The sequence below is a fragment of the Dryobates pubescens genome, chromosome 20, assembly GCF_014839835.1.
Source record: "Dryobates pubescens isolate bDryPub1 chromosome 20, bDryPub1.pri, whole genome shotgun sequence".
Taxonomy (NCBI): Eukaryota; Metazoa; Chordata; class Aves; order Piciformes; family Picidae; genus Dryobates; species Dryobates pubescens.
Window position 1 is genome coordinate 13,914,144 of NC_071631.1, and position 14,930 is coordinate 13,929,073.

Here is a 14,930-nt window from a genome sequence, read left to right on the forward strand (position 1 = left end):
AATTTGTCCACCAGGATAAGACAGGAGAGATTCCTGCCCCTGGCAAAGAGTCATCTTACTGAAACCAGTATCCTCTTTCTACCTACACAGCTCTTCACTCCCAGCCCTGTATTTACTAACAAAAGGCCAAAACCTAAAAAGCATTTACTATTCAAGTGCTGTTTTGGAGGCAGCTCTCTCCAGAAGACAATGTCCCATGCAGTGCTACATTATCTTTTCTCAGGTACCTCTGAGAAGCGTTAACTGCTTCTCTATCACTCCCAAGCTATCATTTCTTTTTGTGCTTCCTCTTTTTGGAGGCTGAATAAGATTTAGATTTTACATTAAGGAAGAGCAGCAGCCTTTATATTCCATGAACAATGAAAACCCAATATAATGGGGCTGCAGAGATACCTAGAAATACCTTGTACTTAATTTTTATGTCTCTGGTGGAAGTATGCATAATCTGATGGCACGTGGAAGTGCTCTGTGCTATCCAAAAAAGGGATTTGGGGGAGGGGGGGGAAACCCCAAACCCAACCAGCTATGGCTTCCCTCAGTCTTTCCACCAACAGATTTAAGAGGACAACAAGCTCCTCTAATCTCCTTTCAGTAAGGTGAGCTAACAATTATCTTGATCACTCTTAGCAGCCCCTCTTGTGCACTAGTTCCAGCTTTACTTCACTTTCCATGAATTTGAACAATTCAGTTATTTCTAGTGTTCCAAATGAATTCTAATTCATGCTTTGTATGGCACTGTAAGCACTTCTCTGTCACCAAGTCTTCTGCTTTCTATTAACAATAAGCAGTTATCTCAGTAAGTCATCAGTAGCTAATGAAATCTAAAGACACAGAATGGAAAGCTGACATAAAAGCCTGAAAGCATTTTCATAATCAAATCAACTGGTAAGGTTTTACCCTGTGTTGCAAAGAGGGGGAAAAAGAACACTAAATTAAGTTTTCCCACCTCACATATTTCACAGAATAAAATAAAATAAAAAAGGATTTAATCTTTTTGTTCAAATAAAGACTGAGGTCCTAACTTGTGCTCATCGTTCTCTTTCTAAGCAACCCTTGTCCAGTCTGGTTTGTTTGGCTTGCACAGAGGAACTTTTCCCACCCAAGCATCATCCAAGCTATTTATTTGTCTCACAGCAGAAACCAGAAGAGACACCTGTGGCTGCCTCCCTTCCAACACAGCTACAAAGTCATTCTAGAGCTCAGCAAGAGCCAAGGGAAAAAGGAAATTCATGAAGAATGCTGGGAAAGGGAAGGTAAAGTTATGATCATTTTTAACCTGCTTAGGATCAGAATGAGAAAACAAAACAAAAATCCTAGGATGGCTCAGGTTGGAAGGGACCTTAGAGATCATCTACTCCAACCTCCTTGCTGTGGGCAGGGACACCTCTCACCTACATTCAGCTGCTCAAGGCCTCATCCAAACTGGCCTTGTGGCATCCACAACCTCCCTGGGCAACCTACTCCAGAGTCTCATCACCCTTTTACTGAAGAACTTCTTCCTAGGATTCAGTCTAAACCTACTCTCCCTCAGCTTAAAATCATTCCCCCTTGTCCAACAGCTAGACACCCTTCTGAAAAGTCCCACTGCAGCCTCCCTGTAAGGCTCTGAAAAATATCACAATGAAAGCCACAGGCTGTTAGGACAACTTAGGAAAAGGACAACATAATATGGCCACCAGACGTTTTCCTTGGCTATAAAAGAAGGTAACCTTCAAAAAGTATCTATTACCAATACTACTGATCTGTGTCTTGCAGCCTCATGTTCTTTCCAAGCCTCAGACTTTGGGAAGTTTCTTCTCTTTACAAAATATGGCATTATCACTGGTTGAAGAGAATTAATAATGAAACAACCCACACATCTCAAGCTATTACACTGGTTTCTGTCAGGAGAATGGAACTTCCATCTGCCAAAACAGTCACCACAAAAGCATCTCCAGAAACTGGAAAGCAGAATGAAAGGAATTATAGCCTGGAATACTGTTAATAGCTGCTTGAAGGATTTGTGACAGTTGGTTGCCTGATTAATTAATAATCCTTCCATGAAGTTTGGGGGGTTTTAAAGAGTGCCTTCAAACTGTGAGAGTGAAAGAAGTTAACCTTTAAAAAATGTGCTCCCTGTGTAAGCTAAAGCTAGCAGGAATGTCTGGCAGTGGGGAGTCTGGCCATCCCATGGTGAGTCTTGACTTCTTACCTTCTACTTTGCATTTCAGATTTACTTCAATAAATGAGTTAGTACTTACATTTGCAGAAAAGGACAGCTTTTCATTAGCAAGTCACTCAACTCAAGCACTCTGTGAACTGAAACCACCACAGTCACAACCCCTCCGTGTATTAGGCTTGGTTTATTTTGGTTTGCATTTTCACAGTCACAAAACTCCAACTGCATCCCAACACATCCCCAGATACTAGACTTTTGCAATGAAAATAAATATGTCTAGTTCACCTCAGCATTTATCTCAGCTAAAAAGACCATTAGGGCACAAATTGACTCTATTAACATTACCATTTAATTAGTGCTTGTATTAAAAATTGTTCCAAGTTTAATAGGATAGTTCTCCCTGAACCAGAAAGATCGGAGCAGCAAAATTATTTGCTAATTAATTTGCTTTCCACTGTCATTCCAAGCATAATTTTAAGCTGCACGTAGCAAAGCAAGGGTTGGACTCAACCCTGTGGCAGAAACACAAATGAAAAAAACCCAACCCTCTGCTGTATAGATTGTGATCTCACCTCCAACTCTTGCTCCCTCTGTAGTGCAAATTGCTTGAATGACTTGACGATAAGGCCAGCGTTAGAGCAATCGTAGACGAAAATGGATGGGCTGCCCATCCAAGTCTGCAGGTCATATATGGAGAGGGGAATGTATTGGGTATAGTTCTGCAGGAAATAAGAAAAACAAACACTTGAGTTATAAAGAGACAGAAAAGCCACACAATTTCCAACAGTGAGAATAAAAAACACCTCCCCCCCAAAAAACCCCACCAAAATCCAATCCTGAAATCTCAAAATAAAACCTAGACAGGACATGGGGAACAGTGATCAATAGCAATACCAACCACTGCATTTCACTGTCTGAAGGAAGGCTGGGGAGGGACTGTTTGGAAGGGCTTGTAGTGATAGGGTAAGGGGCAATGGTTTGAAACTGGAGCAGGGGAGATTTAGGTTGGACATAAGGAAGAAGTTCTTTACATTGAGTTATGAAATACTGGGACAGGTTGCTCAGGGATATGTTTGAGGCCCCTTCCAGCCCTGGAGACATTCAAGATCAGACCTCATATGGCCCTGGGCAGCCTGATCTAGTTGGAGGTGTCCCTGCTGACTGCAGGTGGGTTGGCCCAAATGACCTGAGGGTCTCTTCCAACCCATTGCAACCTGTGAATCTGTAATAATGAGGACTACAAACCCCATCCCCAACTCAAACGACAAGCAGATTTTATTGGGGAATTATTCGAAAGACTAAACTCTAAACTAAAATTGCAAACCTCAGCAGAGGGATGCTTTGATATGTCCTAACCACTCCAACCAGCATTTAGTAGTAGTCCAATTTTATCTCAAGTTTCTGCAAGACTGTTGCAGGATGCAAACCAGCTGTCTTTAATTTAACATCAAACATCCTAAACTGAAAACTCCATCGATAAATCAAGATGGATAATTAAGGACATGTAGCCCATCAGCAGCTACGTCACCTTAGTTTAATGAGATGCTTCACAGTTTTATTACAGCCTTTAACTTCTGTGCTGCTTTCAGAAGTACCCAACAAAATTAAACCCAGCAAAGCCTGTCTTCAACAAAGTGAAGATGCAATGGTTTGGATTCTGTAAATATGAAATACTTTCTGCTTCCTCTTCCATCTTCACGCCCCCAAATAACCAGAGGCAAGAGCTTCTTAAAATGTGAGGATCAAAAATCAGACACTGAAAACTGCCCATGGATGGCTGCACCCTAAATTAAGTGGCAGAACTAAAACTACAAATCAAAGGAGATTTGTGGGTTTGGAGTCTGTAAAGTGCCTACCAAATATACTGGGCTGACTGCATGATCCTGCCCATCTGCAGCCAGAGGGCAACCTGATCATGTTCGTACAACACTGAACTCCAGCCCAAAATCCAGAGGAAAAGCTGAGAGGTTCCTATTAGCACTAGCAGAGTGATGTATGGGATCCTAACTCCCATTTATACTCAAGAGACTTCAAATAGCTGTAACCAAACTAGTAAACTTTTACCAGCATCAAATTTCTGAGGATCAGCATAGAGAGAAGTGATCCTAAACCAGATGTTAGCTAAGGCAGGAAACAGTCATTTCAAAATGCAGGTTTGTCCACATGCAGAAGTTTTTGGTTGTTTCATTCCAGTCAATAGGAGAATTTGTTTCTAAAAGCCAAAGATTTAGGGGGGGCATGAGCTTTGCAAATTGTTGCAGGATAGACTGAGGCACAAACAACTCACTCTCGGCCCAGACCTTTTTTCCAAGGGTATCACTCAGCTTAAGCCCATTCCAATCATAAGTTGCATATGTTTTATATGCTGCTGTGACACCATATAATCAGGGAGCTTTTATGGGCTTTGCATTGTTTTCATTTTATATTTATAATGCATATTTGCTACAGGGGAGATTGGATTATAGCTCTGATTAATATTGTGATATTTCCAAGCAGAAGAATTTTATGTTCCAACTGTACTGTGGGGGTCACATATAACTTGGCAAATTTGCTAATGATATGTAAATGAGATAGTAAAAAAAAAACCAACCCAAAAAACAAAGGAGTGTTAAATAATAGCTTTCTAGCACGGTTGCTCAGGGTGATCTTTTGATGCTTGCTCATCTTGCCTCTGCCACGCTGGGGCTGTGAGGAGGAAAAGAACTTGTCCGTATGTTTTGTTCTCAGTACTGTCTGGTTTTTAGCAAGAAAGTTTCTGTTCTGTCAGCACAGCTCCCACCATCCCTCTGTGACTGTTGGAAAGGAGTGACACGCCAAACAGCCACACTGGAAATGGGATCTGGAACAGATTTCAGAACCAGTTGCTTAAAGGACAACTCAACAATATTTCACAAAACACATTCTCCAGGATTTTGCAGAGAACTTCAGAATAAACAGGGACTGAAGTCAGGGGGTGGGGGTTGGATTTTTACCTTTCTGAAACCATGTTGGGATTATCTCAGGAAATAGTAGCAAGCAATACTAGGAAAAGAACATTGCTCCTTCTTAATACAACAGCACTCCCAATAAGGAGATGAAAAGCATGTTAATGTATCTTCAACTTCTGGCAAAATGCCAGATAATGACAAACGCTCTCCTATCATAGAGCCAAATCACCTCCTGTGATTATCTCCAAACCTCTCCTACAAGGACAGGCTGAGGAAGCTGGGGTTCTTCAGCCTGGAGAAGAGAAGGCTCCAGGGAGACATAAGAGCTACCTTCCAGTACCTGAAGGGAGCCTACAAAGTGGCTGCAGAGGCACTGTTTACAACAGCCTGTAGTGATAGGACGAGGGACAATGGTTTGACATTAAGAGTAAATTTGGATTGGATGTTAGGAACAAGTTCTTTACTGTGAGGGTGGTGGAACACTGGAACAGGTTGCTCAGGGAGGTAGTTGAGGCCCCATCCCTGGAGATAGTGAAGGTCAGGCTCACCAAGGCTCTGAGCAACCTGATCTAGTGGAGGATGTCCCTGCTGACTGCAGTGGGGATTGGACTAGATGACCTTTGGAGATCCTTTCCAACCCAAACCATTCTATGATTCTATGACATTAACTGATCTGTAAGGGACTGTCTCAGCCTTCCCTTTGGATGCCAATACTGTTCAGTGAGCCAGAGCAGGAAGCCTACCACAAAATAATGTACAATTCCAACATGAAGTAAGTACTGGTTTGTAATGCAAGTCAACCAGAGCAGCCAGCTCAAACAAGGAGCTTCATGGCATGAAGGAGGACTGCAGCTTCTGTCCCTTATTTGGTCAAACAGAAGATGTTTGAGCAGAGATGTAGAAATGATGAGTGATATGTAAAGAGTTTCCAAAGGACTTAACACGAACATGAGGATCATGCACATTTAGTGTTCTGTGTGCTCACACCAGCAGTGGAATTTGCTTCTGACCCTGCATCCATTTTGTGTCTTTTTGTACAACACCAAGACAAAACAGACTCAGGGAAAGGACATTTTCAAAACAATCAATTCCTTCCAAAGCATGGTGCAGTTTTTCTTTCTATTTCCTATCCAAGATGAAACAATGCTTGAAGAGTATTCTCTAAAGAGATTTCTCTGAAGCTAGAAAAGCTTCCTCTGAAGGTTGCTGTGTTCAGCTTCTGGCCTGGGATTTCTGAACTTCAAGGAAACTCAGAAATCTGAGGAAATTAACCATGTGGCAATGAATCTGTGGGAACCCATCCCCAGTTCTTTTTGTACATCCTACTCTCTAACTGAAAGAGTTCAGGAATGGTTTTGTTTGTTGAGTTGCAAAGTAAAAATTAACTAACTACAGCACTACAAATAGTAGTTAGCGAAGGAGCACACTCCATGTGCTGCCTAAGGAACAGGGTCACTGACCCAGACGGCTCTTGCAGCCTGTGCAACAGGGAGGCTGGGCTCTGGGAGTACACAGTAGGAAAAGTCCTCTCTGTCACCACCATCAGCCCCATGATGGCTACATTCCCATTTTATGAGAGAAAAAGTGGAAAGGAAAAATTAACATCTACAGACTGAGAACAAAAGCATGTGGAACAGCTTAGACAGGTTCTTGAAATTCCATGCCTGTCTCCTGTCCTTGAATGGAAGCAGACATCACAGCTCCTGTGTGCCCCTGTCCTGTGCTCTCTTGCAGCACCTGCACTAGAATCTTGCTAACAGCCTGATGAGTCTCACCAGGACCAGGAGAAAGGTGGTCAGCCTCAGCCCATGTGAAGTCAGTATAAATCCCAAGAACTCTATTTGCTTCAACAAACACAGGTCAGGTTTTAGCACACCACATACACCAGCAAGGCTTGTTTCCCTCCTTTGGCCCCTCACTTGGATGATTTCAAGGTCCTTTTCCAGCTCTGCCTTCATGCTCTCACAACTGAGACTTCAAGAGCATGCATGAGCATCTTAAATCTAATTCTAAAACATCAGAACAGGCAAATTTTAGTCCCTCTGCCATTCCACTTCCAGAGGGCTGTAATACTGAGCCTCATTAGGCCCTCTGCTTAGAGCTGAGCCTGAATTCCTTAGGACTGAATTCTAAACACTGCTGACTTTTTCCTTAAATTTCCTTAAATTTATTTCCTTGAATTTAATCCTATGCTTAAATGAAGAGTTCCAGTCCTGTCTCATTCTCTTTCCCCAAACCCCAATATTTGGTAACATGCTGCAAAATTTACTAAGTTTCAAGTTTCCCCATCAACCTCTGACAATCAGCTCCTAATCACCAGTGGTGTCCACAGCACATTACCCCAGCTGATACTGCAGGCAAACTGGCAAATATCCAGTAAGCTCTTAATAAAGCAGTTGGCACTACACACAACTTCATTGAGCAGTAATTTCCTCTTGTTCCACATGTAACACATTCTGCCCAGCGTTCTTTCTGGCTTATTTATTACCCACTGGCTGTTAAGTAAGAAGAAGGTCACTCCTGTTTGCTCTTAAACACCAAAATTCAGCTTCAAAATGAATTAGCATTCAGACCAGTTGTTTATTGGTCTGAATACTAATCATCTCTCCAACATAGATGCACCAGGATGAAGTGATGCCCTCTTGCACTTTCTCCTCTTCTCTTCTAGCTTGCCCTCTTGCAAATTACCAGTGAATGATCAGCCAATTATAAAAATAATACATGTGAAGTGTAAGAAAAGAAGCTCAATAAGCCCCCAAAATAAAATAGGAGCATATCTACAGTAATGAATGCAAGTCCTGTGTGCTCAATGTAGTTTTCAGCTACAAGCAGTAACTATGAATTTCCTAAACCTCCATTCTTAACAGACACTAAACAGCTTAACTGAAGGGAAAGCAAAGCAAAAAGCATTTAGAAATCACCTGCAATCACCTGAAGGGTGTTGCATGTGAACTACACAGCTGTACAAACCATGGCTCCCAGCCATGGCTAAGCAGGAATACCAAAAGGCTTCAAAAAAATAAAAAGCTACCTAAGATATTGGACTCTGAGGCTTTGCAGCACTCTGTGCTCCGGAAGCAGAGCCAGCTGGGCGATTTACTGTCCTCAGGCAGTATCTCCAGGTAGTTTGAATAATGACTGTTCAGAGTTAGTAGGCATTTTAAGCATAAGCTTCACGGTAAGAACTTAATAATCAGTTGGTAGCATAAGGCAGCAAAGGGTCGCTGTTTGGCCAGACCTGCCAGAGCTCACAGCTGCCTCTAAAAAGCAGAGGAAGCAAGTGGAAGTAGCTGGCTCCTCAGTGTTTTGCAAACGAGCTTCAGTGCACCTGAAAAAATACCTCTTCTGCCCCACAGGGAGGTGAGGGACAACCTGTTTGGTCTCACAGAACTTCAAGAACACAAAGACAGCAAATAGCTCTCAGCAGGGAATCAAACAAATACTCGTGAATGCATTTTAAACCATGAAAACTGAGCTGTACTCTAAAGAGAACACTTCAATAATTTACATAGCAGTGAAAAAGATTCGGCTGTTCAGCTCTGCTCGGCAGACTCACCTTATTGAAGACCCAGATCTCCCCATTTACTGTTGGCCTGGGGACACCATGTCCATTGTAGTGGAAAAGAACCCGCTCCTCCTTGGCATTTCGACGCAGGGAGGTACACAGCTTCTTCACTTCATCCACTGTAGGGTCCAGACTCTGCTTGTACCTGGCCTAGTAACAGAAAATGCGAGATTAAGGATTTGAACTTGTAGAGACAAGCAGAGAGTGCATCAGCTTGGAAGGGACTCTCATGGGGTCTTGTGCAAGACCCCTCCAGTCAGCAGGGACATCTGGAGTATTGCATCCAGTTCTAGTGCCCCCAGCAACAGACATCAAACTGCTGGAAAGGGTCCAGAGAAGGGCAACAAATATGATCAGAGGGCTGGAGAACCTCCCCATGAGGACAGACTGGGAGATGTAGGGCTGTTCAGTCAGGAGAAGAGAAGGGTCCAGGGAGACCTTAGAGCAGCCTTCCAGTACCTGAAATGAGCCTACAAAAAGCCAGGAAGGGACTTTCTACAAGAGCCTTGTAGGGATAGGATGACAGGGAATGGAATGAAGCTTGAGGAGGGCAGATTGAGGCTGGAGATCAGGAAGAAATTCTTTACAGTGAGGGTGGTGAGACACTGGAACAGGCTGCCCAGGGAGGTTGTGGATGCCCCCTCCCTGAAGGTGTTCAAGGCTAGGCTGGATGAGCCCCTGAGCAGCTTGGGCTGGTGGGAGGTGTCTCTCCCCATGGAGGGGGTGATGGACCTTTAAGATCCCTTCCAAGTCAAACTATTCTACGAATCCATGAACCTCAAACAGCTCACACTGTAAGACAAAACTATTCTAAAGATAAAAGCACACAAAAATCCTAGGAATTTTATACTCCTACAGCTGGGTGAAAAAAAAGAGGACAATCTGATGGAGAGCCCTTGGCAACTGACCCTTCCTTTTGGAACAACTGTGTGTTCGTTATCATCACAGCTTTGGCTGCGGACACCACATTACTGTTCTTGGCTACACAGCTCTACAAGCACAAACATCAGAGCACATTTGAGGGGGAAAAAACCCCAAACCATTAAAAAAAACACTCCAATACTTCAAAAGCCTTTTTACTGGGCTAAGTTCAAGATGTCTATGTAGCAGCTAGTTTGTCATAGTCATAAGCGCCTTCTTTTTTTTTGAAGCAAGGCCAAATAATAACAAAAAGTCTTTCAACTGTCCTTTGAAAGACAAAAGTCTGTTTCTTCCTCTCTTCTCCAGAACTGCAAAGAGACTGAGAACCCAGAATCACAACAGCTTAAAAAATAAATAAATTTAAAGCTGAAGTATTGAAATAAAGAAAGAAGTTTAAGAGCAGGACAGCTATGTAAACACTTCTACACAAAACTGCTACTGTAGCCTGTTTATGAAACAAATCAAGGTCTCTGAAGTTTGGGCTTTTGGGGCACTCTTCTATGACAGGCAAAGATAAGGAAGTCTTAAAATAGTAAAAAGAGGATGAAGGACTTCAATATAAAAATGGTTTGCTTATCTACGAAGCTTGAGAGACAGACAGCACGCTGCACAATTAATAGTCAGCATCTCAAGGCAACAGAAAAGATGGAGGCAAGGAATGGCATCATTTACATGATTACAAAAACCCAGAAAAGCAAGCAAAAGGGGAAGGGGGGGGGAAGTGTGAAAAGAGTAGCAGTGATCTGACACACTCAGCCTTCTGGGAACTTCTGCACTAAGTGAAGATAAGAGGCTAGATTAATCTCAACACGGATCCCCCCCACACCTCTCTCTCTCTCTCCTCTCAGGGTTGTTATGAAGGTGCTGATTTGCAAAATGTGTGTCTTAAATCACGTTCTGCCTGCTGGCATCTTTACAGACACTCTAACCAAAGTGCTTGGGAATTTCTTCTCTCCTCCTTTATTTTATTTTTTTTCCAAAGGAGAACCCACTCATTCCAACAATCCTCACGTCCCTTTAGCAGAAACAGTAAACACGGCTCGCAAGTCATGGAGGTGAATTCATGCTCTAAAAACTAAAGCCTGTAGATCTGAAGATCCAAAGTGTAAAACACATCATTTGCACTTTGGGAGACACAAGGCTGAGAAGCATCAGGAGAGGAGGTGCCTGTAAACAAGCAGTCTCAGTCCTACCTGCCAGCTCAGGACTGTCAGGCTAAGCTCAACACACATTTTTTTTATGCACACAGGACAAGAAAGAAGGGTCTGAGTAAAATGAGACCAAGTGGAGCCCTTTTGTTTGTTTGTTTTTAGGTGGGGGGGTTGGTTGGTTGTTTTTCTTCCTAAAGAAAGTAATTTTCGAGACTTTTTTTCATTGGCATGCAAAAAATAGCAGGGGAATGAGTGCAGTAACTACAAGAAATAGAATAGAAGAATACAAGAAGAAGAATAGAACTACAAGAAATAGAATAGAACAGAACAGAACAGGTTGGAAGAGACCTTCAAGATCCTCGCATCCAGCCCATCACCCAACACCATCTAATCAACTAAACCATGCAACCAAGCACTCTATCAAGTCTCCTCCTAAACACCTCCAATGATGGTGACTCCACCACCTCCCTGGGCAGCCCGTTCCAATGGCAAATCACTCTCTATGAAAAATTTCTTCCCAACATCCAGTCTAAACCTCCCCTGGTGCAGCTTGATACTGTGTCCTCTTGTTCTGGTGTTCAAAGCTTGTTCATTTCAAATGTTCAAAGCTTGTTCATTTCACCATCCCTGGAGGTGTTCAAGAACCATGTGGACATGGCACTTTGGGACACGGTTTAATGCTCCTGGAGGTGTTAGGCTGATGGTTGGGCTCTTATGATCTTGGAGGTCTTTTCCAACCAAAACAATTCTATGATCTGATCAGGGTACAGGAGGTGTTAGTTATGGTACAGGAGGATCTTCCTAGTTTATGTGATGCTCTGTGGGACTGTTTAAATTAAATAAGGTCTCATCCCAGAACAGGACTACAGAAATTGAAGGTCTTTGCGAAGAACACAGAGAATCAGGATCAAAATCTTGCTAACCCATGGGCTGCCACTCCTGCTTAGTACCAGGAAGCACAAACCCACTGACCAGCTCTACAGCATCCCATCACATCTAACACAGCTGACAGCCAGATGAGCTGAGTCCAGGAGGATTCAGCAAGCCAAAAATTTCACCTTTCCTCTCACTGTATAAAGAAGAATTTTTTTAACACTCTCTTAGTTCTCTCATGAATTAAGCAGCGTTTCAGCATCTCTACTCTTTTGATGAATAGTTTCTTTTCATCACCCTCCTGTATTTCTCCCATCATCATTCCTTTGTCTTTCCTGGAAACATGCTGCATTCCTTCTCTTCCACTTCCAAACAGATGCTTTCCAGTTAGTGCTAAAGGTTAACATAGGGGCTAAGGCAAACCCTTGAAAGGTTTGTTGGGCTTTACCTCAGCAACTTCTGTTGAAATCACAAAGACATACAACAAGGCTTTATGTTTTTATGAGCTATTGACCACTTCCAGACTGTTAGTGTCCAAACACCACGCTGGCCTTCCCTGCCTTCTATCCTGCGCTGATGACAGATATTTTCTAGTGCTTGGCACAGAACCTTTGCTTCCTGACACAATTATCAGACAAGACAATCTAGCCTTCGATTCCCCTGCAGATGATGCCCAGCTGTAGCTGTGGCTCCCAGTCAATGTTGCAATCCTAGCCTTAGAGCTGTCAAAAATCCCGACCCGACCGGCGTGACAGACAAGCATGAAATTGCTGCCGGTGATGTCAGCTGGCTTTCTGGTGTAAATTTGATTTTCTGATCACCTCAGTGTCTCATTGAAGAGCTCCTGTCAAAAGCAATAACTTTGTGGCAGCCTGATTCAGACTCCCCTCATTATTCTACTCATGCAGGCAAAAATCAGCTTTTGCTTGGTTGTGTCATGTTGCCGCATTTTTAATGGAACACTCGGTGGCTTATCCAACCTTCCTCCTGTGCCCTTGTTTAAAAATGCTGTTATTTGGTTAATTTTTCAGACATTTCAATTTTTCAGTACGCCACAAACTTCTGGACTGGCCAAAAAACCCCCCACCCAACCAAATAAAAACAAACAAAAACCCCACACTGTACTGATAAAACTGCAGGAAATATGAGGAGTTTCCATAGAAAGAAGTTCTGGCACCCAGACCAAGGAAAGAAACAGTTTGGGGCTAGACATCAAGTGCATTTAGCTAGATGGATGTGCTGTGGATGTTAACCATGACTGCTGAAATTCAAAGTGAGGCAGTTTTGCTCTAGAGCAGCTACCCTGGTTGCCTGCTGACACACTCTCTCAGAATTACTTGTCCAATTATTTCCAAATTCCCTACCACGATAAAATCCAAGCAACCACCTTCAAGAGAGACAACAGGGATTCTCTGAAGGTGTGATCCATCAAAGCTGGATCATTTCCTTAGTCCAGCTGAAGGCGACGTCCTGGCTGCATCTGGTTTGAAAGCCGGCAGTGGGATTTACAGCAGCTCTGTGTCACTGTGATCAGAAGGAAGGAGCGAGGTCCCAAGGAGCCAGCGGCAAAGGGCTGACTCCACCGCTACAATTAGCAGCTCTGGGAAAACGCCAGGGGAAAACTGTCTGTGGGCAAATAAAGCCAAGTTACATCTGAACAGCCTGACAGCTCTAACCCAGCCAGCCAAAGGGGCTGCACCCTGACACCAGAGCTCACACACAAACCACAAACAGAAGCAGCAATAAAGCACAAGCATTGTCCCGTTTGTTTCAGGAGGGTTTAGTTCTTTCAAAGGATAAATAAAACACCCACATGTTTACTGATTAGAAGGTGATAGCAGCAACCTGTCTGTCTGGAGGGGACAAAACAATTGAGTGCGCTCGTCAGCTTCTATCATGCTGGGAAATGTCAGGACATATTGGCTGCATAAAGTAATTCCCACAGATCTGTGCATTTTGTGCTTAAATTAATGGCTCTGCTCTGGAAACTTCGCCTAATTACACAGTTTTTTCTTTTACTTTGAGCGGGGCCAAAACATCAATCAAACAATGAGGAGAAGTCAATGTTACAGGTCCCTTTCCCAGAGCATCACCAAGCTATGCTCAAAAGCAGGGGCTGCAGCAGCTCAGCAATGTCGTGACAAAGTGCCTTTGCTGGCACTTGAGAAACCAGAACCCGACTCATTATCCACCTTCCAAACTCTGGTGTGTTCAACCCTGCCAGATGCTGAGTTCAGGAAACTCACCCCAGGATTAGGTCCTATAAAAAGGAAGAAATGCAGACAGCTAAAGGTGACAATTTGAGAAGAAGTGATTTAAGTTGCTGATGTTGCTTAACCGTTAATGGTCAAGGGGGGAGAAAAAGTTTTGGAAGCCAGGCCAGGTTTCCATCATCGCTGGCACTCAGCAGCACAGCTGGGTGACAGATGCATGCTAGAGCACCATGACATTTTCATCAGGGATATATATACTTCTTTTTTCCCCTCAAAAAAAAGTAGGATAAACCTATTTTCTCACCAAAGTTAGAAAATGCAAGTTTTCATCTCACATGCTCCTGCAACCTAAGACCCCAGTCTTGGCTCCATGAAGTCTCCACAAGACCCAGACAGCAGTGTGTGTCTGATTCAATCCTAAAACAGCAACACCTGGTACAGCAGCTATGAACTGGATGACAAGTGTATCTGTTGGCATTCATAGGCTCTGATATTTAAAAGTTATCATATTGTCCTCTTTTCATTCAGCATAACAAAAGCCTGAAGCCATTCACCTTTTATCCTCAAACCTCACTAAACCTGACAGGCATGGCTCCCCCACAAATAAATTCATGCATGCTTCACTTTTACAACTCAAACTCCCCAAGCTGCCTTCCCTGGTAACTCCATATTGCTGAGCTGTGATGGCTTTGGTGAGTCTGGGGTGAAGAATGCAGGTATTACAATGATTTCCTCAGCCGCTGCACAGAGACATTAACCAGTGTGTGCAGCTGTAAGGAAGATAAAGAGGGTGAAACTGATCATCTGAGCGGAGAGAAGGCATCATCTGCACAAGGAGAGAGGCTCACACTTAAAAGTTAAGAAATTCTCAGACACAACTTGGTTAAGCAGGGCTTAAGTCCCTTAAACAGCATTCTGCAGATTAAGCTCTACAAGACCATTTGGAGTGGGATCATGGGGTGCCAGCAAGAAAAAATTTGAGGCGGCCAAACTATGCTGGCAAATGGTGTGGAATGACTTGAAATTCACTCATTAAGGAGAAAGAAAGCTCTCCATGAAATCATAGCACTGTTTCTGTTCCTATCTGCCCTTCTTTCATTCCCATCTCTCCACAAAGGGATC

General features: G+C 43.2%; 1 protein-coding gene across 4 annotated transcripts in view; it reads right to left on the reverse strand.

Moving 5' to 3' along the window:
• RPTOR (regulatory associated protein of MTOR complex 1) overlaps positions 1 to 14,930 on the reverse strand; it is a 171,637-nt gene that overhangs the window by 119,201 nt on the left and 37,506 nt on the right. For all 4 annotated transcript variants that reach the window (XM_054170561.1, XM_054170560.1, XM_054170559.1 and 1 more), the window contains exons 4-5: positions 8,642 to 8,800; positions 2,731 to 2,877 (exon numbers count right to left, since the gene is read on the reverse strand). In XM_054170561.1, coding sequence (XP_054026536.1) covers positions 2,731 to 2,877; positions 8,642 to 8,800 — 306 coding nt within the window. The remainder of the gene's footprint in view (positions 1 to 2,730; positions 2,878 to 8,641; positions 8,801 to 14,930) is intronic.